The 21,666-nt window shown below is 45.8% G+C and overlaps 2 protein-coding genes across 3 annotated transcripts; both read left to right on the forward strand.

Annotated features, from left to right (window-relative positions):
* The first annotated feature begins 798 nt into the window (after positions 1–798).
* On the forward strand, positions 799–6,178 carry LOC149340508 (uncharacterized). Of its 2 annotated transcripts, none has more exons than XM_089551276.1 (3): positions 799–988; positions 4,412–4,454; positions 5,873–6,178. In XM_089551276.1, exons 2-3 carry the CDS (start codon positions 4,421–4,423, stop codon positions 6,109–6,111), a joined length of 273 nt encoding a protein of 90 aa, XP_089407402.1. In that variant the 5' UTR covers positions 799–988; positions 4,412–4,420; the 3' UTR covers positions 6,112–6,178. The 2 variants fall into 2 exon arrangements, with proteins under 2 accessions (XP_089407402.1, XP_089407403.1); XM_089551277.1 differs by lacking the exon at positions 799–988 and adding an exon at positions 3,137–3,295.
* A 10,450-nt stretch (positions 6,179–16,628) lies between these two features.
* LOC149340509 (uncharacterized) lies at positions 16,629–20,841 on the forward strand. The gene is made up of 3 exons (XM_089551278.1): positions 16,629–16,787; positions 18,421–18,451; positions 20,522–20,841. Exons 2-3 carry the CDS (start codon positions 18,430–18,432, stop codon positions 20,770–20,772), a joined length of 273 nt encoding a protein of 90 aa, XP_089407404.1. The 5' UTR covers positions 16,629–16,787; positions 18,421–18,429; the 3' UTR covers positions 20,773–20,841.
* The last annotated feature ends 825 nt before the right edge of the window (positions 20,842–21,666 follow it).

Here is a 21,666-nt window from a genome sequence, read left to right on the forward strand (position 1 = left end):
AAGGGCCCTGCGCGCTCAGTGCGTGACCTATTTATCACGCACAATGAGCTATACGTACAGCGGTGTTCTCGTAATGCACGAGCCTTCATATCAGTATTGACGCGAAGCTTCGACATGTCCTGCACATCATCCGAGCAAGCTGTGGATATGCGGAGTTGCTTTCAGTTGCGGCTCAATTGAGTCTGTACTTCATATTATTTTCGAATACCCAGCGTACGCCAACGAACGTGCCGACTATGAACAATGCATGCAGTCCGTCACCAAAGTGCCACTCACAGTGGACTCTATATTAGGTCCTATAAGCTGCTACAGACAGCAGCGACGTGCAATGATATTCTTTTTGCCGATTTAGACGCTATTGGTGTTTTAGACGAACTCCAAATTGCGCGAACACTTGATCACCCCGCTGTACATGCACAGAACTTGACTTCGTTCGCGTCCAAAGAAGCCATCATGCAGTGGACTATTGCAATGCAACCCTCTTCAATGGTCGCACTCTTTTATGCCACCCTTCTTCCATCTTTACTCCCCTATCCCACCCCTACGCAGAGTAGCATGTCGGCGAATATTCACGACGGCTGAAATCTGTTTTTCATTAAAGAGCTTCCTCTCTCCTTCAGTTTCGTTTTCGGCCTCGAGAACGCATATGCACAGGTGAAAATTTTGCGACGTGACTGCGCGAACGCCGTAAAAATTGCTGCTAAATATGCCTCAGTGCAGTTGAGTTCATAATTCCCGGGTATTTTCGGTTTCACCCACGTGAGCAAATGTCGTCACGTCCGCTCCGCTCCGGTTCTATCACAGCTGTTGACCTTCGAGCCGCACCAACCGGAACCGCTGAGGTTGCGTCACGTCAGTACAGTCGTCGACTGAGCCTGACTGAGCGCCGTAATCAGTCAGCTGTAAGCTGTAGAAAGGGTTAGGCGTGAAGAGTGCTGGCAGCCGCGTCGTTTCCTCTTTGCATTGGCAAGGCCTGCATACCGAAACGGTAAGGTTTATGCTTCATTGTTCATCTTGAGGCCGGGCAATGTGTTAACGATTCGTTCTATTCATTTTCTCAATCCTGCGACTCGCAGCTGCTATCGCCCCACACCTCATCGTTTTGGGAGCACTAATTATGCTGTTAGAGCAAAAAAAAAAGGAACTAACTGCAATGAAATCGTTGCATACTGGCTGACCGGACGTTTAACGTCCTGTTTTTGGGCAGGGGACACCCGAACTTTAGCGAGAGAAAAACGACGCAGTGGGCGGATGTTTGGCCTGAACCCGAAACTATAGAACAGAAGCAGTCCGTTTGCACTGGCTGCTGTGGCTCCGCTGTACTGGTAAAATAATGTTACGGGACGTAGAAGCTCGCTTCAGTCGCTGGGTCTTCTGACATAAATATACAGGGTGATCAAAATTAAGTTTTAGAGATATTTGTAAAATAAGACGTTGAGAGGTACGCGAAATCCCCCTCTGCATATAAGTTACGCGGCCAAGGGGACAAAAACGAGAAAATTGTCACCGTCAGGCACTTAATTAAATGCAGTACATTAATGAACTTTTTAGCCTCTCCGGCTAGAATTAACGATTATATCATAAACGTAGAGGTTGTAGTAATTCTGTACTACTCCAATTGGTAGAATCTTCACAGACACGCGTGTTTCGAGATATTCGGTCCCAAAGTTTCCACTGATTCCACGTAATTAAGCAGCGAGGCGAAACTCCTCCTCTGTGTGACGCAGCTGCTGCGTCGGGTGTCTCCGCCATTTCGGTAGCCAAAAGTGAAAGGGAAGCAGTTATCAACTTCACATACATTGTTGGGAGAGGATACGCCGCGTCACGCATGGAGGATTTTCGCACCAATCCTCGCTGCCTTGCAAGTGCAGTTACGCGGATAGAGCTGAAAATTTGGAAGTAATTATCACGAAACACACGCCGCGAGAGGAGAATTTAGCAAATAGAATTGTGTAGGAGTGCGACTTTCTCTAAAGTGTTTGATATAAACATGCCCACTCACTGCAGTCATCAAAAAGTTCATTTATCGAATGTAGTTAATTAGATTCCTTATGTTGACAATTATCATCTCACTTTGTCTCCTGCTGGCCGCATATATCCACACACTAGTACGTGGTGGTGGAGCACCACATACTAAGTGCCACAAACACTGTTTCCCGATTATATTGACTGCAGTAATTATGCTCTTCAATTAAAGAAATTTTGTAGTTTAACCTCTTGGATTGTGCTTTCTCTAGATTGCATAATAGAGTAAAAATTTTATTATACAACTTGTTAACAACAAACCAATCACGCTCACCGGGTGCCATCATGGATGGGTGGGTATAGAAGCATGAGCCCATGATATTAATAGTTCTAAGGTGAGTGTGGTGACGGATGTTAAGGTCCTGTATTGGAAAGTGCTAGTGTCGCCGTATTTATTCCTTGTGAGTTGCAGAGTATTCGGCAGCTCGTTAATTAGCTGCTGTAAAATGCTATTAAAAGTATTACGCTGTAATAACTGCGGGGTCCGCAAACCTGGCAGGCTGATTCACCGCATTTTGTGATTCGAGGGTTCAATAACGTTTCGACTTTAGCCTCTATTTACAAAGTTACAGCTGCTGCACCGAAGTGTTTCAAGAAATGAAAGAAATGCCTGAAACGTGGTTCATAGCAGTTGAGAAAGGAAGAGATCGCTATTTTACTAACTGATAACATGGAGCGATATGAAAGCCTACGCGCAACCATATCAAAGAGACAAAAGAGAGACTGATAATGGCCCAGCGCGCTCAATGCGGGGCCTATTTGTCATGCACAATGAACACTACGTAAAGTGCTGTTCTCCGAATGCACGAGCCTTTATATCAGTAATCACGCGCCGCTTCGACATGTCCTGCACATAATCCGAGCAAGCTGCGGATATGCAGAGTTGCTTTTAGTTTCGGTTTCGGCCTCGAGAACGCATATGCACAGATGAAAATTTTGCGACGTGACTGCGCGAACGCCGTAAATATGCCTCAGTGCAGTTTAGTCCCTAGTTCTTGGGTAGTTTTGGTTTAGCTCACATGCGCAAATGTATTCACGTCCGCTCAGAGACAAAGCTTTCGCCACTTCTGTCAACTCCGGCTACGGCGGAGTCGAGTGGTCCAGCCACATCGAGCCGCAGCGAGCCGTCGAGTCAGTCAGCTGCATGGCCAGCTGTGTCAGACCGGCGGCAGCTGCGGTAGCTTAGGGGCTCAGGCTAGGCAAGCTTCGAAGAGCATTGATAGCCGCTTCCTTTCGTCTTCGCATTGAAGAGAAGGCCCCGGTCGAAAAGGCAAGGCTTGTTGTTCTTACTTCATTCACTACTGGGCTGGAAATGAAAAGATTCGTTTCTCCTTTATTTCGCTACGGCGATCGGTCCGTGCCACGTTTACCCGAGCCACGTTGTTATCGCAGCCCCCACTCCGTGTGGTGAAGGTAGAAATAAGCGAAGTGAGGTTAAGCCGTTGCGTTACGTGACTTGTCATTCCCACCATGGATTTGATGCAAGAAGCGTACTTCATCGACGGAAGGAGGACGCGCCTGGCTGACCTAAATACGCAGTGGGCCCGAATACGAAACTATACAACAACGACGGGCCGTTTACGATAGCGTTTTTCGAGAAATGGCGCATAACTAGCTGTCACGCGCACCGTTGCCTCGTTGCCCAGACATACAGGACGTCGGACGCAGGAAAGATTTTTCGATTCGATTGTGGTGTTAGAATAAACTAAGCTCCGATCTAGTGTACACGTCACGGAAAGGTAGTGAAAGCAGCATGAAAAGTTTGAAAGCTTTAGTTGTGTAGTTACGTTTAATGCGAGTTTGGTGCTGTCAGCATCAGATGTAACTGCATTAATGTCACCCTTGCTTATTAGCTCCATACAGTTGCCGCGCTTTAAGGTTGGACAGGTTAAACAGTTGCGAAGAAGGCGCTATGATCCATAAGTTTTATGCTTATAAAGTATACTTACAGCCGCTTAAAAAACATAAGGGTTTACTTACGGCTCTACTGTTGCCTGTTGCATGAAATGAGAGAACAGGTGTAGGTGTATAAGGCCCATTATCTGCATCCGAACTACAACTGTGTGAGGTAGTGGTAGAGGCTGTGCGAAAACGGCAGTTTGGTCCGCAAAGGTGAGGCTAAATACAGGATTGAATGTCTGGACCGTCTGGACTCTGCTGACCTCGAGGTATAAATGAAAATGTTAACAAAAAACAATCCTCTTATGCAGCTACTATACCCTGTCCCCAATCTTCCTTGGTGACTTTGCACTCTGCATGACAAGTAAAGACTCACTTTTAGAATGTTATTATTTATCACCATTCAAAATACTATGTTCATACTTCAAGCTTGAATTTGCAATGCTCAATAACGGTATATGTTCAATCTGTTTATTATCACTTGCAGTTGCAAAACATGGCGGACCTCTTTACCATCGGTGCATCTATAGGTATGCATCGCTATTCTACACTTGCCATTATGTGTGAAGACTGCATTTTTGGTTGCTAAATGAGTGCGAGCACCTGAACTGTGCGACATTTATAATATAACCAAGGAAATCAGCTGTCGACAGTGGTCAGTATTTCAAGAGATTGGCTTTAAAAGTGTCCAATATTTCATGGCCACTAGAAATGAATGTCCATCATTTCCAGTGGCCATCACTATATGAATCTACACCAACTAGCCCAATCTGCAGTTCTCCTACAATGAATATAGTGCTAAAGTGGCTGTATAATAAAAAACAGATTTGGATCAGTGCAGTCACATAAATGCTTCAGCGCCAATCTGCTCAAGAGCTGGAAAAAAATGGTGATTCTTGTGAGAGCATGTCATGATTTCAGGCGACTCTGACATTTCGTGTTCTGATTTTTTGTCCATGTATATCAAGATGTGTAGGCTTAGGACATTCAGCTTCCGTTTCAGAACGTTGCCAGAAACTAACTGCTGGCAGCAATGTTGCAGACTGTCCGTCCAGCACACAATGTAAATATCACTAGCTGAGCTACAGATAGATAGGTGCAAGGGCGTCCGCAGAACTTTTTCCAGGGGGGTGCACCCGATGGCCGGTTATGGGGGAGGCGGCAGCTATGTAGTTGTTTTCTACTAGTGCATAAATAATATCCGTAATTCCAAGGGGGGGCAACCGCCCCCCCTTGCCCCCCCTTCCGGACGCCCATGGATAGGTGTATAGATATTTGTAGCTTTTTGTAGTTGTTGTTTGTAGATATTTGTAGGTTTTTGATCTCGTGACACATATTCTGTTTCATTGTTTCCGTGTCGTGTGTGCAGCAGCAAAATATAATTACTATGGTACAGGATTTCAAACAATTCATTGTTAAACATCCAGCTCTAGACTTCAAATGTAAACCGGAATTCTGGAAAAGTTTTCCTATTTAATGTTACCTTTTTTCAAGTACTAAGATCGGTTTACGCATCATTTCCTTTATCCATTGAATATTTGTTGCATTATGCTTTTTTTTTTTGGCTTATCCTACTCTTGTGGGAGATATATACTTAGCAATGAGCCAGCCAGTACCGACGCTAAGCGTTTTAAATGCCTCAAAGAGCACTGCCTATTGCTTCTCCTCCACTTGCTTCAACTGTTCGCACTAATCTTGTTCTTCGCCTCCCGCGCTTCAAACCACCTTTCCACATTGCCCTGAGTTGTTTCATTAGTCACAGCTACCACGCGGTCCCAGCTAGCCTTGGCTGTAAAAGACGTCTGGATAGCAGTGTGGGTGCCTCCAGAGATGGGCTTGGAAGTGGGCGCGCCAATGGCGGATTGAAAATTATTTCAACATTTCCTTCAAGTGTGTCAGAGAACGGAACTAACTGCGCATGCATATAATTTCTGTGCCCTGTGTACAGCGGGAGCGGCAGTAGCGCTCGTCGCAGCGCCCGCCGTGTTGACTGCTGCTGGGTTCGGTGCCGCTGGTGTCGCGGGTGGATCGCTGGCCGCCGCAGTGCAGTCAACCATGGGTGGAGTCGTGGCTAAAGGCAGCGTGTTCGCCCTCTGCCAAAGCTGGGGAGCCGCGGGTATCCCAGTGGTTGCGAAGACTGCTGTGGCGGCGGCAGGAGCATACTTCGGATATAATGTCGCCGACTAAGCCACCGACTGCTCACTCCTGTTCTTGATTTTGGGTCTTTGGTCAATAAATTTTGCTACTACAATGACTGGGGGTATTTCCGCAGCAACAGCTGTTCCGGCTGTAGAGACGTCCATATGCACAGTGCTCTAATTAGAGCGGCTCAATTTTCACTGTGCTCACGTCGGTTAACATCAGGTAAGTGCTTTAGGGATCACGGAATTTTAGCCCCTCCTTCCTGAAGTGGATCGATTTTTAATATCTCACTATCATGATCGCTATTGTGATATTCCTATAGCCAGTCGAACGAAATGGTTTCCCAATGGATTCTAACGGTACACAATTGGTTCCACTTGGAAGTATGATTCCCACTGCTCTGATCGGATTATGTCGAACAAACTGTTTTTCAACTGGCTCCAAGATTACTCAAATGAAATTGCTTTCACTTTAAATTTTGACTCCAAATAAATTCCGGTTGGATTTTCAGTCGTTCCAGTTCGAGCTTAATTTCCGACTGGGCACTGTAGCGGAACACAGCGGCATGTTATAAACGTGGCGCAGAACAAGTACTGGTTTTATAAAAAATTTCGAAGATTGAAATGCTAAATTTTATTCATCGCTTGCGCCACTAAAAAAAAAATGCGCTCAGTGGGCAAGCTCCACTGCTTCTAGCATGGAGGCCCCGTAATTTTTGTGCATAAACTCAAAGCAAAAGTGTCTTTTGTACATCTGCTGAGCATAATTGGCGTTGTGTGATTATATACTCTTGTAGTTTGTGTACATGCATGCCTGTTGAATTCCCATGATTTCAGTTGACTTGTAAAACGTTGGCATCTGCCTGCGGCACCTCTCCAGTACCCAAGCCACTTCTGTTATGTTTCACCCGAATGTTGCAATAGATGTAAGGTTGCGCAAATATTTGCCACAGTAGGTATTTTGCGCAACCTGAGAAGCACATTTTATATCTCCTGAATGCAGGCCAGTTGCCTGGGAACTATAATGGCTCCAATTTGTGAATTGGGACCGCAACTGGAAAATTCTAGCGGTACCAACTGGAAATTTCCGATTTGTAATGAACTCTTTTCGGCTATGAATGCTGTCAACGTGTGTATGCTGGTAACGCTTTTTCGTGCTTTAACAGTATACTCCATGAAAAGTCCAACTTGACCCCAGCTTAATTCCGACGGGAAGGGATGCCGCCACAGAACAGTCCTACTATAAAATTACATTCAGTGTTGCTTCGGAGCATGTGTACATGTATCAAAGTTGTGCCTCAAGGAAAAAGCAGGCACCTTTGTAAACTTCTTGAATTTTGCGTCCACGGTGATGGGGAGGCCAAATCGAGAGCATATATCTACTGCAGAAGTCTGAAGGAAAAGATATTTCGCAGACTTACATCTACACAAAAGTTAATGCCGCTTTGTGTTTGGTTTGTATCGGACAACAGAAAGACTACACTGTGCATTCAGCCAGAGCCACAACACAGGATTCAGCATGAATACCTTGCGTAGTGTGTCAGCTGCGAGTGTGTGTGTCTGTAAACACACACACACAGTGTTTCCGCTACTGTCCTAACCACCCTGCTCGCTAGTCTAGAGCGCTCTCCCCCACTTACTCTGCCTGTGTCAGTCACTGGTTGTCGATCGACAACAGTTACGTATAAACGAGTTTTAACGAAGGATAACCGGATGGATTACATGATGTAATATCGATTTACGACTCGCGGAGCAGCGCTTTCATCTGATTCGGCTCAGGAAATGTGAGGCACTTCTCTCCCGATCGTCAAACCCGTGACCACCAAGCTCGTAATCACGGAGGAAGGAAAATGCTCGTAATCTCGCCGTCGCGCCGTCGCCCCCGTCGCAACAGTCGCCTCATCATTCTCTCCCCATTCGCTCGCGTGTTTCTTCACAGGTGGCGCTAGGAGTCCGGATCCAAAGATGTATGAACATGTACAGCTGGCTGCTTTTCTCGCCGCTCTCCTGCGACTTACAGCGGTAGAAATCTCCCTGCAGCAAGATTTTGCGTTGTGTGCGTAGAATGCTAGCTAACGGAAAAGAGAAAATCCTTCTTTCTCGCTGCAAAAAGGCACGTAAATATAAATCACCTGAAACCGAGGTCGCCGGTGGCTGACGATAATAATATAATCAGGAAAAAAAAACAACAGCTGCTTTCGTCTATTTGTCATCAGATAGCTTTGTTTCCTGGATGGCAGCTATACTGACGCTTCGGCACTGAAAGACTTTGTTAAGCCGATATTGCCACCGTATATTTCACATTCCCCTTGAGATATGAAGCCTGGTTCGTCGGAGGGGCGGTCAGGGAACGTGCTCATCGAGGCACTCTACCCTAGCCTCTTGCGTTGAGGATAGCGGCCTCTATGGTGCGAGCCAATATGCACATCTCCTGCTGGGGACTGTGAAGTGACATGCCCAGGCAGCACCGAACTTTAAAATATTGTTTAAAATTGTTACATAAGTTGAGCAATAGCGTTGTATGTTACATAAGAAAAGTATTTCAGTGACAGAAATTGTGAAATAATGTTAAATACTGACCCGTAAGCATTAGTTTAACATTCGAAGTAAACATTGCGCTAATGCTGTGTCCTTAAATGTAATTACACAGTTCAAAATTAACAATCTTAATATTACGTTGTATCGGAAACACTAGGTTAATGTTAAAACCAAAATTGTTTTAATATTGTGTTCTACATGTTATTATGTAGAACACAATAATGTAATGTCCCGAAAGGGACCTTTGAGGAATAATAAATAAATAAATAAATAAATATAAGTTAACGCTGCGAATATCCAGCATTGCGTCCCGTAACTTTTAAAATCGAGGATCTTCAACTACGAGCCGTCATCATCAGCCAGACTACGCCCACTGCAGGACAAAGGTCTCTCTATGGTATCCGTCGTTATGGTTGTTATTAGAAAATCGTGAGAAAAAAAATTAAAACAGTTCGGACAAAATGGTAAGGAGCCTTCTTTCACGTATGAGTTACCTAAACAAAACCGCCTGAAATTATTTATCAAGCTCGAAAGCGTCTGCTGGTGCTACTTGCCTGTAGAGCCAAGGAAGGTCCTTCATCGTTTAATTCGGCCGAGTCAGAAACTGTCAAGAGGGTGATTACGACTTTTCTGGAATCCGCGCTCCTCAAGTCTTGCCCTCACATGATGCAGGCGAGGTCTCAAGGTAACGTAGGCAGTCTGCACAGAGAAGGGTTCCCTGACCGCGTACTGACAGCTGTAATGAGGCACTGGTGCAAGTAGTGGAGGGAAGAATAAAGAAAATACAGAGACAAGGACAACTGACAGCGCTAAGTCACTACAGTGATCGCGTACATCCACAGAGAGTCTCACAATCTTAAAAAGGTTGGCAACAATTAAACGGCGTCTTCTCCACGCCATGTAAATTGGCCAAGATACACCCCAAGATCAGCAGCAGCGGCCGTGCGACTTTCGGCTGTGGAACGAAACATGCAAAGCCGCACGTTCGGCGTACCACGGGTGTGGTCTACGAGATCCCCCTTTCGGGTAGGAAAGTATACGTCGGACAAACTGGGCGTTGTGTCAACGAATGTGTTGGGAGGCTAGCGCCCGCAGGCTGAGAATAATGCAACTGAGAGGTGTGAATTCCAAACAATGACTGACTTTGTTATGTCTCCGGTTGTCCGCATGGGACCTCCTCGCTGCTCTCCCTCTTGCCGAATGCTTCCGCTTTCGCGCTTCGCGGTCTCTCGCGGGGAGAGGGGAAACAGAAACGGTTAGACCGGCTCACGTAGCCGATTACCTTCGCAGCTCCAGTACAGTCAACGTTTTGGTACAGTGTCTAGTTCCGGATGCGAGCGATCAGGGAACGTGAAAGATCGTCAGAAAAACCCATCGAACTCGAACCAGGGTATACCCATCAATTGCAGCTCTTGCAGTGATGACAACTATGAGCTACGACTTGAGGAAATCAAAATTCCAACCATAGTCGGACGCAAGTCAAGGAAAAAAGCGGCTTTTCCCGTAGATCGGCTTGCCTATAGATCAGCTTTGCAACTCCCCCAGCTTACTCCCACTAGGCTCCTGGCCCTCGGAGATCACAATATCGCTACGGAACTAGCGAAGGCTCACCTTATTTCGCGGTACGAACGCCCAACCCACACGAGAACAGGGCGTACCATCCTGTCCAAGCTCCCCATCCGCTTTGGAGCCTCACTCCACCTTAAAAAACTTCTCTCTTTCCACATTCAAAGCAACCTCCTGGTCTCCTCCCTACCTAAAGTCATGCACCCCGAGCACCACCAAGCTCGAAGGGTAGCCAGGGCCAAAATCCTGCATAAACGCGACTCCCGTTGACACACACCAGTCCACATCAACGCCGCGAGATACCCCAACAAAGTAGCCTTTGCGCTCGCTGTCGTTGACAACAAGGGCAACCCTCTGCCCTATTTGCAGTTTCGACTTTTGGGCCTCCTGATGTATATATACCCCATAACCATGTACTGTAGTGTAACTATGAAATAAACTTGATTTGATTTGATTTGAAGCCGGTAACGTACGTTCCGGGCGCCCAAGGATGCTGAGGAAGTGGCTATCTCCTTGGCAATCGCCTGCACCTCGGTCAAAGTAATGCTTAGCGACTACAAAACCACCATTCGAAATTTTGTCAAGGGCTTAGTTTCTCCCACTACCCTGTCTCGCCTCCGCACCGTGAAACTAGACTCCAGCAAGATCTCTCTGATCCGACTCCCTGCGCACTCCTCCCACCCGGGGAATGAGGCTGCCCACAATTATGCCCGAGGTTTCGTCGACTGGGCTGTGGCGTACCTTTCCCTGCAGTGTCGGCGAGGGATCGTATTGAAGACGCACCACGACCTAACTCTGTACTACCGCAACGAGAGACTTCGTTACCCCGCTGCCCACATCTCCCTTACTAACCCTCAGTTAGTAGTTTGGCGGTAATTACAAACCCACACCTTTCCTAACCCTGCCATATATGCCCTGTATGATTTACCCCGTGGTATATACACCTGAATGTCGCCTGTGTGGCGCCCGCGCCAGCTGGGTCACATTCTGCATGCATGCCCTCAGGGCCCCCCCCTCCTCTGGACCTGCAGCTCTCGAGTCCCAAATAGTGGAAGGCACCATTGCTCACTCCGACCCGAACATCCAACTTCGTGAGAAGAGCCACCGAGGTCGCCGAGCGCCAAGGGCTCAAGGCCATCTGAGGGGGCTGTACCCCCACGCGCGTCAATTACGTTTGGTCGATTAATAACGAATGGAATAACGAAATGAATGACGAAATGAACCTGCTTGCCTGAAAATGCAGGTAGTAGCAGATGAAAGCGGATAGTCCCCTCCCTACATTGTCACGCTATATGCTTGCGCTCTATAGCCGGGTACAAATCAAGAACGGAGCGGCAGAGGCCCCCATAGGTTGCCCTCCAGCCAATGGCGTCGGTCAATTCTCATGACGCCGCGGTTAATCCGACGAAGCCGTTGTTATTCCCTAGTAACCTGCCACCCTCTGCTATTTCACCTTAGCAGGTCCAAGGCGATCGGTCAAGGGGGGAGAGCTAGGAGAATGAATCAAGGGGGAGAATCAGTCGACGCTATTGGCTGGATGGGCTCCTTTGAGGGTCATCTGCCGCTTCGTACTTGGACTGTATCCGACTATAGTGCTGAGGAGCCCACTGCCCACGGTCGGGGATAAAGACCAGTCTCCTGCCACTGCTGCATTGCATAAAAAGTTGTTCCGAAGGTATATTGTGAAATTGCAAGTGACTGGCAAGTGCCTCCGTGAAATGGAATCAACCGCGACGTCGTCACAATCGATCGACGCCACTGGCAGGAGGGCCCTTGAGTGGCATTTACTGCTGCTTTACTTACTTGCATCCAACAGTCGGACTTTCTTTTTAGTTCTTTATAACCCCCATTTCTATTTCTTTGGAGTCGGATAGAAGCCCGTTGTGCCTTTGGCGGTGCGAGCTATAGAGGCAATATGATTTTTATTTCTTTTTATCTGGCCACACTACTTTATGTAGTTGGACAGAACTTAAGAACGAAGCGGTAGATGCCCCTCAAAGGATGCCGTCCAATCAATGGCATCGACCGATTTTCCTAACGCCGCGGTTAGTCCCCTTTCATCTGCCACTCCCAAGATTTCACGCTAGCACGTCCAAAGGGATTAACCGCGACCTTATGAGTATCGGCCGACGCCATTAGCTGGAGGGAAACCTTTAAGGGGCATTTGCCGCTTCGTTCTCGAGCTGTATTCGACTGCAGCAGTTTTCACGCTAGCACGTCCAAGGGGATTAACCGCGACCTTATGAGTATCGGCCGACGCCATTAGCTGGAGGGAAACCTTTAAGGGGCATTTGCCGCTTCGTTCTCGAGCTGTATTCGACTGCAGCAGTTCATGGGAATCGGCCGACGCCATTAGCTGGAAGGAGCTTCTTTGACGGGGAAAAGCCGCTTTTTTTTTTTGCATTCGACTATAGAAGACACATTAGCACGCGAACTGAACTCTCAGAACCATTTTTTATTTAACAGAGAAGCGGCACGTGCATTAGCACCACTCGTTTGCCTGCGAGATAGGGAAATAAGATGACTAAAAATCGACGATAAAATATTGTCTGCTCTCTTTATTCTACAATGTTTTTTGCTGTTGTTGTTGCTATGGTCATGAATGCGCATGCGCTCACTGCCTCCCTTCTGCTAAAAAAAAAAGCAGCGAGTGTGGTTCGCAATAAAGGAAGTATGTATGCGGCAGTGCATAACTTCCGGCAAAAATACTACCCCCGAGTTCTTCCACTGTGACATCAGAAGGTCTTAATCGAGCAGGAGCTGCAAGTCTTCACGCAAATCAGCTTTGGCTCAGATGCTACAAGTGCGTGCGGAAGGAATGCTCTAAAATGCCTCGCGGACATGTTCTTGAAAAGACGCCCAGAAAGTGTGATGAGAGCGTCTGTTGTGGTCGTTGCCTACCCTCTTTAACGACTGTAAGACAATTATAGCTTACTCTTGAGCGATGCGATTGCTGACGCAATGGCGTTGCAAAGTTCTGTTAGTTGAAGCTGATCAATACTGCCTCAAATGTGGAAAAAAAGCACTGAACCAGTGCTTAAGTTAGGTACTTTAAATAAGCTTGTGGTGGTCTGGAACGTTTTTGTAGCGTTGCAGAATCGTTTTCTTAATGTATTAAGTCAGTGCTCCATAAACATCACTGAAACGTGCTTGCTATTTAATGTTTTTTTTTCTGACTTCCACCACAGCTGGTCACTGTTCTGATGGTGAGCATGATTTGTTAATGGCACAATCTTCATGTTTACGTATTTGCACGTTACGCCTGCAGCATTTGTAATGTCAATTTCCAGTCCTGTATGAAACATTATATAAATATTTCGAACATAAAAAATACATTCTATGTCAAATTACAATATGTTAACTAATTTATTATTACTAGCATTAATATTCAGTTATATCTGAAACTTTATATAAACGTTTTGAACACTACGGGCACGTTATAACTTGTATGTTAAATTTTAACGTGAGGTTACCTAATCACATGCAACCACAAAACATCCATTGAATGTGCCATAGCCCAGATGCTTGGGACATCAAAACATCCATTCGATATCCATGAATGTCTTTCCAGCGTTACATATATGTGTCATGTACTGCAAAAAGAGATCTTCCATTGTGATTCTGTAAAGGTCGCAGGAATGTAACCTGGACATGCGGAAATTTCGATGTTTCAGCCAATACTTCAAGCTTCCTTTTCTATATTGTGCACCTCTGATGTGCGCGATGTTCGTCAACGGCTCCTGAGCATTTCTGTATGCATGACCATTAATTCGGAGCACATGCATATTACAGTGACATTCCCACAAATTTTTATGACTACACATAATCTTCGCCCAGTCGAAGTAAACAGCTGGTTCCAATTTGGGAAATTTCCGGTTGTCACCATTTCAATTTTCCAATTGTGTTCTTCCCCCACTTGAACCAATTGGACTCAAATGATCCCAGGCAACTGCACTGCATCCAAGAGATATTATAACATGCAGCTACCAAGCTGGGCAGAGTAAATTGTGCAACCTTACACGTTTCACAACCTTGTGAAGCAAGAAGAATTATGATGAATTTTTATGGCGCAAGGGCACCTTTAGGGCAAAGAGCACCATGGCAAAAGGCTTTTCACTTTACTCAAGATGGGCTTATAAACCCATTTCCCAAGCATTTAGTCCAGATGAGCCAATCACAAGCCAGGGGAAAGCTTACACCCCCTGCATAACCGGTGTGCATCCGGCGGCACTCGGTATCGGATCCCGCAACTCCCCGCGTGCGAGGCGGATGCTCAAACCACTGCACCACCACTGCGGTAAGAAGGAATTTGAATTGGGAACTGGGGAGGTGGGTAGGTAGGTGCCGACGTCTTAGAATGAATGAAATCATGGGAATTATACATTTAAAATTAAGTCAAAGAAGCCAAGCATTCACAGCACAGAATACTATATATAGCAACACAGCACCAACATACTCAATGCATATACAGAATACACTTCCGCTTCGGATTCATATACTATGGGTTCCATATAGTTATGGAACCCTCGTGCTGAAGCCAGAGGCGCTTGTTCAGTGAGCGCAGTTTAATTTATTTCGACCACAATGGGTGGCACAAGCGGCCGGGGATACAATTTAGCAGGTCAAGTTGCTGACATCTTTAATCACATGTTTTCCGCCTGCCTTGATCGATCACACCCGTTCCAACTGAACACGTTTATTCAAGGCATTTCTCGGATACATGATCTCCATCACTTGACGGCCGGAGTCGCTCTCCCTGCTGCTCCCCTCTTTCTCACTGCCGCCCTCTCTCCAGTCCCGTCTCCGTTTTCACGCGGCCGCTCGGGTCACGCGCGCGCGCCGATCCAGGTGGCCGTGGTTCTCACCTTCTAGCTCTCGCTGGCGCTAGGCGTCCGGGGATAGTGGGAGACTCGAATGCTTACAACGCCTATGTACATGTTATCAGCATAATTTTATCTGCCTCATATATGCAGTTAATAACAGGAAGTCCCCCTGACAGTTTTTACTTTGGGACCTCCTTCTGTGAACTCGTCGCGGTGGCTCAGTGGTTGATAGCCTGAAAGACGCGGGTTCGATCCTGGCCGCGGCGGCTGAATTTCGATGGAGGCGAAATTCTAGAGGCCCGTGTATACTGTGCAATGTCAGTGCACGCTAAAAAGCCCCAGGTGATCGAAATCTCCGAAGCCCTTCACTACGCCGGCGTCCCTCATAACCTGAGGCGCTTTAGGCCGAATAAATCAAAACCTCCTTCTGTACTAATTAATTTATGTACCCCATCAGTGCACGTTAAAGAACCCCAGGTGGTCGAAATTCCCGCAGCCCTTCACTGCGGCGTCTCTCATAGCCTCAGTCGCTTTGAGACGCTAAACCCCAATAAAACAAACCAAACAAACTTTTTCAATAAACCTATAAACAACTTGCTTTGGGCAAAAAAAAAATATATCTGTTCGGCGCCGTGTTTACAATATGCAGATGTGTTGCGCCGTAATGTCCGATCAGAAATGGTTGTTTTAGGTTTATGGGATTTTACGTCCCAAAGCGACTCAGGCTATATGAGAGATGCCGTAGTGAAGGGTTCCGGAAATTTCGACCACCTGGGGTTTTTTGACGTACACTGAAATTGCACAGTACACGGGCCTCTAGAATTTCGCCTCCATCGAAATTAAACCGCCGCCTCCGGGATCGAACCCGCGTCTTTCGGGTCAGCAGCCGAGCACCACAACCACTGAGCCACCGCGGCGGCTTAGATACATGCACTGTTTCTCGTCCAATCTTTATTATTCATGTAACGTCACATAGATATCACTGTTGGACATAGACGTTTGGGTCATACTGGTGGGTATAATGGATGTTGATGGTCGGCTGGGATGACCATCAACATATAGTTATTTCAATAGTTATTAATGAAAACAAATAAATAACGTTTAGTGCTACCTGCGACAGAATAAGATTTTTTGGGGGTTAACTGTACAGAACGCGGTACGTACCAGACGAGACTAATAATCTCTGCCATTTCGACGTCGGTAAGAAAGTCGACGCACAGCCCACTCAAAGAGACAATAGGCGAAATTGATAACATACCTGAATACACAGTGTGGGGCCCATTTATAACGCGCATTTGGACAATACTCGATTGCAGCACCGCTGTCGGATTGCAGGAGCCCTTTAGTCGAGTACTCGCTCACCGTTTCGACATATCCTGCACATTCCAGCAAGCTACACAACTACTTTAGCTAGACATTGTGCTACGTCTTCAGTTTTGGTTTCGATTTCAAGCGCGCGCATGTGATCATTTCGCGACAGTACTGCAAGAATGTTTTAGAAATTGTAGCTAAATTTCCTTCAACGCAGTTTACTTCGCTTTTGGAGTTTTTTGGTTCTAAACATGTGAGCAAAAATTGTCACTTCCGTTGGCATACCATGTGCATTTTCTTGTTTTTTTTTTAGTGTATGGTTTCATTCTTTCTCCACTTCCTCCTCTCCGGCTGCAGGCTTGACCAATGCGGCGTTGGGGCGTAGGCGGCGCAGGCTGCTTTATAAGGCAGGGTTCGACGAGTCACGTCAGTTGGGCCGGGCGCGCATTGTCTTCGCATTGACGAGAAGACCCACGTCTAAAAGGTAAAGCTTATAGTTGTTACTTCAATCATTCTGAGGTCGGAAAACGTGACGATTCAGTTCCCTTATTTCTGTGAAAGCAACCTCAATATCGGTTCGCACCATGCCGTTATCACGTCGCCTTTCGTGCTGCTGGAGATAGAAAGAAGCGAAATGAAGTCGAATATACTTCTGCTTTGCCTGACCGCTCACTCACACCGTGTTTTGCGTTGAAGAGAACTGCAGCGACGAAAAGAGAACGCATAGGTAGGACGTAATACGTAGTGGGCCCGAATGCGAAACTATAGAATGGCGGACCGTTTTACCAGAGTCCCTCTATACTTTTTTGCGTTGCCGTTTTGCGAGATGGCGGACACAACTATTTGTCAAGCGCACTGTTCCGTGGTAGCCTTGCCTTAAGACACCTTTGGTGCAGTAAAGCGTTTTAGATTAGGCTGTGGATTTTGATAAAAAACAAAACTTTGAAAGTGGACGTCACGGAAAGGTAATATAGATAACCGGGAACAAGTTTGGAAGGATTTAATGCTGTTTTGTTGCTGGAGGCGCCGGTTGTAAGACAGATACAAGTATTTTTAATCGCACCATACCTTAATTATTAACTGTACATAGTTGCCGCGCGTACGGCTACCTCAGCCTGAATTAATTGATCTTAACCCGCATAGCCTTAGTAGATTGAAGCAAATATGCTTCAGGTCAGAAGGTGTAAATGTTGCAGGAAATTGGACAACGGGTGCAGTATATACAATGCATGTTATCTGCAATTGAACTGCAAAAGTGAGCAGTGGTGGTTGTGCAAGTGCAGCTGTTCGTTCCTCATAGGTACAGCTAAATAAGAACCATATTTAAAATGCTAATACATTCCTGTATTTGTTGTATAGGTAATCTATTATACTGAAATTGATCAAAAACAATTTAAGAGGAAGTAACGTGGATAATCTGAAACAAGAATGCACAGTGCCTAACTTCTTTGATGTCAGCAATAATTGCGGTTTTCAATTAACAGAATATCAGAAGCTGACCTGCTCAAATCTAGATGATGCATAATGAATACAAAGTTGTAATATTTAAATATTGTCACCGATCAACAGCTCATCACCAGTACATACGGCTACACTCTTCAGAGAGTTTATTGAAGACTGCTTAAAATAGGGAAAGTGTAAAGGTCTCATGCTCGAAATGTCCTTATGGTGTCACTATATTCCAAAAGAATGTTGGGGTATGCGTGCACCAAATGGAGACCTCTGTCGTGTCTCACAGTGTTGGTCCTGCACATGTTACTTCCCAGCATCAAAGCATCTATTATAATACCGATCAGACTTTCTAGTCAACACATTTTTTTCTTTGACTAATTGCCTGTTGTTAAGTAAATAAAATATTAGTACTGCTGTTAGAATTTTTGCTAGATAATGGATGGATCGTCTGTGTTGGGCTGAACTGCAGAGATAAGCGAAAATATTGCCAACAAGAAAACTATCCAGGCTATTACATAGCTGCTTAGCCTAACAAGTTCTGCTTCGCTCCTGACTGACTTAAGAATGTTTCTATTTGTCACAACTGAGAGGATTCTCCTGCTTTATGCTTGAATTAGCACTACTGAATCATGGTATATGATTAATTTGGTTTTTATTTCTTGCAGTTACAAGACATGGCTGACCTGTTTTCTTTGGGTGAGTGGGCTACATGTTTAAGTAATCTAAGGAAATCAGATTGGGGCGATAACTGATGTTCTTAAAGATCGTCCCGCACCCGACTGGCTTTATAATTGCCCATTACTCATGCTATCTTCCTGGCCTCGACAGAGTGCTGGCGTCGCTGCCAGAAACCATAACAGGGATGACGTGGTAGTGTAATAAGAAATAGATTTGCATTATTGAGGTCACATCAGTGCTTGAGCACCCGTCCATCTGCTCAGCAGCTGTAAAAATCTGAGGGTTCTTGTACAAATATGCCATGTTTTCTGTCTCGTTGCTTCCACCATTACCTGCTGCTCATTCACATCCATGTATTGTTGAATGCATAGGCTTGGGACATTTGGCTTCATTTTATGATGTTACAGAAACTAGCTGCCGGCAGCAATCTTACACACTGGGAGGTCAGCATGTGCAATGTAAATCTCACTAGCTGAGCGAAAGATAGCCAAGTACAAGCAGCTATCCTTTATATCAGTGCCATGATGCATGACATGATAAGAATGCTGCTCCAGTTACGTTGTTTTCGAATGCATTATGGGAATTCCCTTGTCTACTTAGGTAAAGTACATTCACTTTCCTACACCCATCCTAGACTATTTTTACTTGTTGCCTTGTTTCTGAAAACTGACGACGTCCTGGCTGGTTTCTAACCCCAATGCAATTACATTTGTGAGGTGGCTTGTGAGTGAGGGTAGGAGCACCGTGTGCTTTGTTGGAGTTTGTTTCCCACGTCTTGCGAATAGCAGCAGAACATAGTACCCATGGTGCTAAATCTCGCATTTCATTATCAGACATCCAGCCCTAGCCTTTAAGTGGAAAGCTGAATCCTTGAAAGGAACTTCCTATTTAATATTGTCTTTAATCAACCATTAGGACTGGTTTATGTCTTATTTCCATTATCCATCAAATATTTTGTGAATTGTTCTTTGTTTTCAATTTACCCTACTAGCTGACCAATTCCCTTTAATAACTGTACTTACTAAAAGCCAGCCAGTAATGGCACTACGGCAGTTTAATACTAGAAAGTTTTCATCACCCATTGCTTGTCGTTCTCTTGCTTGAGCCCTACTAAATCATGTTGCCTTAGTTTTTTTTTACTGGAACTACCACGCAGACGTCCAGCTGGCCTTGGCCATGAAGGTTGCGTGGATCGAAATGTGCATGTATGCTGAGATGGGCTTGAAAGTGATTGCGCCTATGGAGGACTGTAAATTATATTAATGCATGAACACGCATTTAACGGCTACAGTTTCATTGCTCTTTGTCTGCAAGTTTTGTCAATCCAGTTTCCATCCGTACAAAGTTGCACTTCTACGACCTGCATAGGTGCGTAACGTGCTGTTTAAATGAGCTTCCAAACTCTCTTCTCCTGCATCTTGTGTGTGTTAGTTCACCATATAGTCAATTTCAGCTGGGCCAACTGCTCAGGGGTTTAAATCATCACTTACAATAAAGATGTAACGAAGGCAGGCACTCACAGCATCCAAAAGGAAATTGAACACCAGGCAGCGGCAGGCCAGAGGAGCTTACAGTGTGTGTGTACAGGCAGCACGTGGATCTCTTAAGCCCCTTTAGAGGGGCTTTAGAATCCCTTTGCCCTTGGAAAAAATCCTGTGGGGTCTCTACACAAGAATTGCCGTGCGGACGCCAGATGGTGCCATGTGTCGACGAGATGTACATGATTACTGCGTCGGGACCAATGAGCGTGTACGCAATCTGATCACCCGGCTATGGCCCAGCACTCCAGATGTAACATGGAACGACCAAGTCGCCTATGAAAATTTCACATGCTGTGTTCCTAGAACTTACTTAACAATGGCTTTGGCATTAGCGGCTTCCAGTCGACGGCGAGACCTTTAGCGCAAAAAAGGTTTGACAGCATGATCGGCTACAAGAACATGTCAGAAACGGAAACACGGGCCAGCAGTCTATATGGTGGGGTAGTCTAGGCATAGCACGGATTGCACCGCTACTTTTTAACATTTATTAGATGTATGTCGGAGAACAGAACAACTTGTACATATAATTTATGTGCCCCGTGTGCAGTGGGAGCGGCAGTGGGAGCGACGGTGGCGCTCGCCGCAGCGCCTGCCGTGTTGACAGCTGCAGGATTTGGTGCTGCTGGTGTTGCGGCTGGTTCGCTGGCCGCCGCTGTCCAATCAACCATGGGTGGAGTCGTGGCTAAAGGCAGCGTGTTCGCCCTCTGCCAGAGCTGGGGAGCCGCAGGCATGCCAGTCGTCGCGAAGACTGCTGCGGCGGCGGCTGGAGCGGCTCTTGGCTACAATGCCGCTGACTAAGCCACTAACTGCACACCCCTAGCCTGGACTAGAGGCTTATGGTCAATAAAGTTTACCGCTGCAACTACAGTTGGGGTGTATTTCAGCCATGCAGACTGCCTCCTTCCTGCAGGGGATATCATGTACGTTATTCTGATGACTGGTTCCACAATGCTGGTAATGTGCGTCTGCAAGTATCCTCGTGTTTTCACGCGCTAACAAACTATTTGAATGAAACTCATACTTAGTCTGAAGGGAAATATGGCCGCCAAAGATCAGCCTTGTATCTGTATGTATGGCTTCACGTGCTCGTGTCTTCATATTTTTGTGACTGAAAATAAACGAAAAGCCAGCAGCTTAAGTAAACTTTTCGATTATGTGTTCACAATGCTGAGGTCAAATCTAATGCATATATATACATATATATATATTAAGCAAATAAGGAAAGAGGAATGAGGGGCTCGTTATAAGTATGTGGCTGTTGGCTTCTCTCATATATATATACACACACACACCAGGTGTCCCAGCTAAATGTAACCAAGCTTTTAAAAACACGGGGTGTCCTAGCCGTCTGAAACCAAATGAGGATTGTTTAGAGTCGCATGACCTAGTCTGCACTAATTTTTTGTTCTTCAAGGTTGACTAATTAGTCAAGCTTAATTAACTAACTTTTTAATTATTGAATTGAGGAACAAAGTGTCAATGGAAAAGTTGTAGATCGCTTTGAGAAACAGATTACTGACACATTTGCAGCGAAGTAATATTTACGTAAAGTAGTTCTTTTACCGGCCTTTAACCATAACCCACACAATAAGAAAAACCTTCCACATGACAACTGTGCCACTTCAACGCCCCAAGACGCGCCTTAAAGAATAAAATCCATTTTTTCTGAAGTCCTCTCCTCGATGAGACTTT

Source organism: Amblyomma mixtum, chromosome 6 (assembly GCF_055824585.1).
Source record: "Amblyomma mixtum isolate Tamu chromosome 6, ASM5582458v1, whole genome shotgun sequence".
NCBI classification, from domain to species: Eukaryota; Metazoa; Arthropoda; class Arachnida; order Ixodida; family Ixodidae; genus Amblyomma; species Amblyomma mixtum.

Excerpts from the sequence above, each read along its gene's own strand:
- LOC149340508 (XM_089551276.1), top strand. The coding sequence starts at position 4,421 with ATGGCGGACCTCTTTACCATCGGTGCATCTATAG. Across the intron at positions 4,455-5,872 it reads TACCATCGGTGCATCTATAG|CGGGAGCGGCAGTAGCGCTC; the intron begins GTATGCATCGCT and ends CCCTGTGTACAG.
- LOC149340509 (XM_089551278.1), top strand. The coding sequence starts at position 18,430 with ATGGCTGACCTGTTTTCTTTGG. Across the intron at positions 18,452-20,521 it reads GGCTGACCTGTTTTCTTTGG|TGGGAGCGGCAGTGGGAGCG; the intron begins GTGAGTGGGCTA and ends CCCCGTGTGCAG.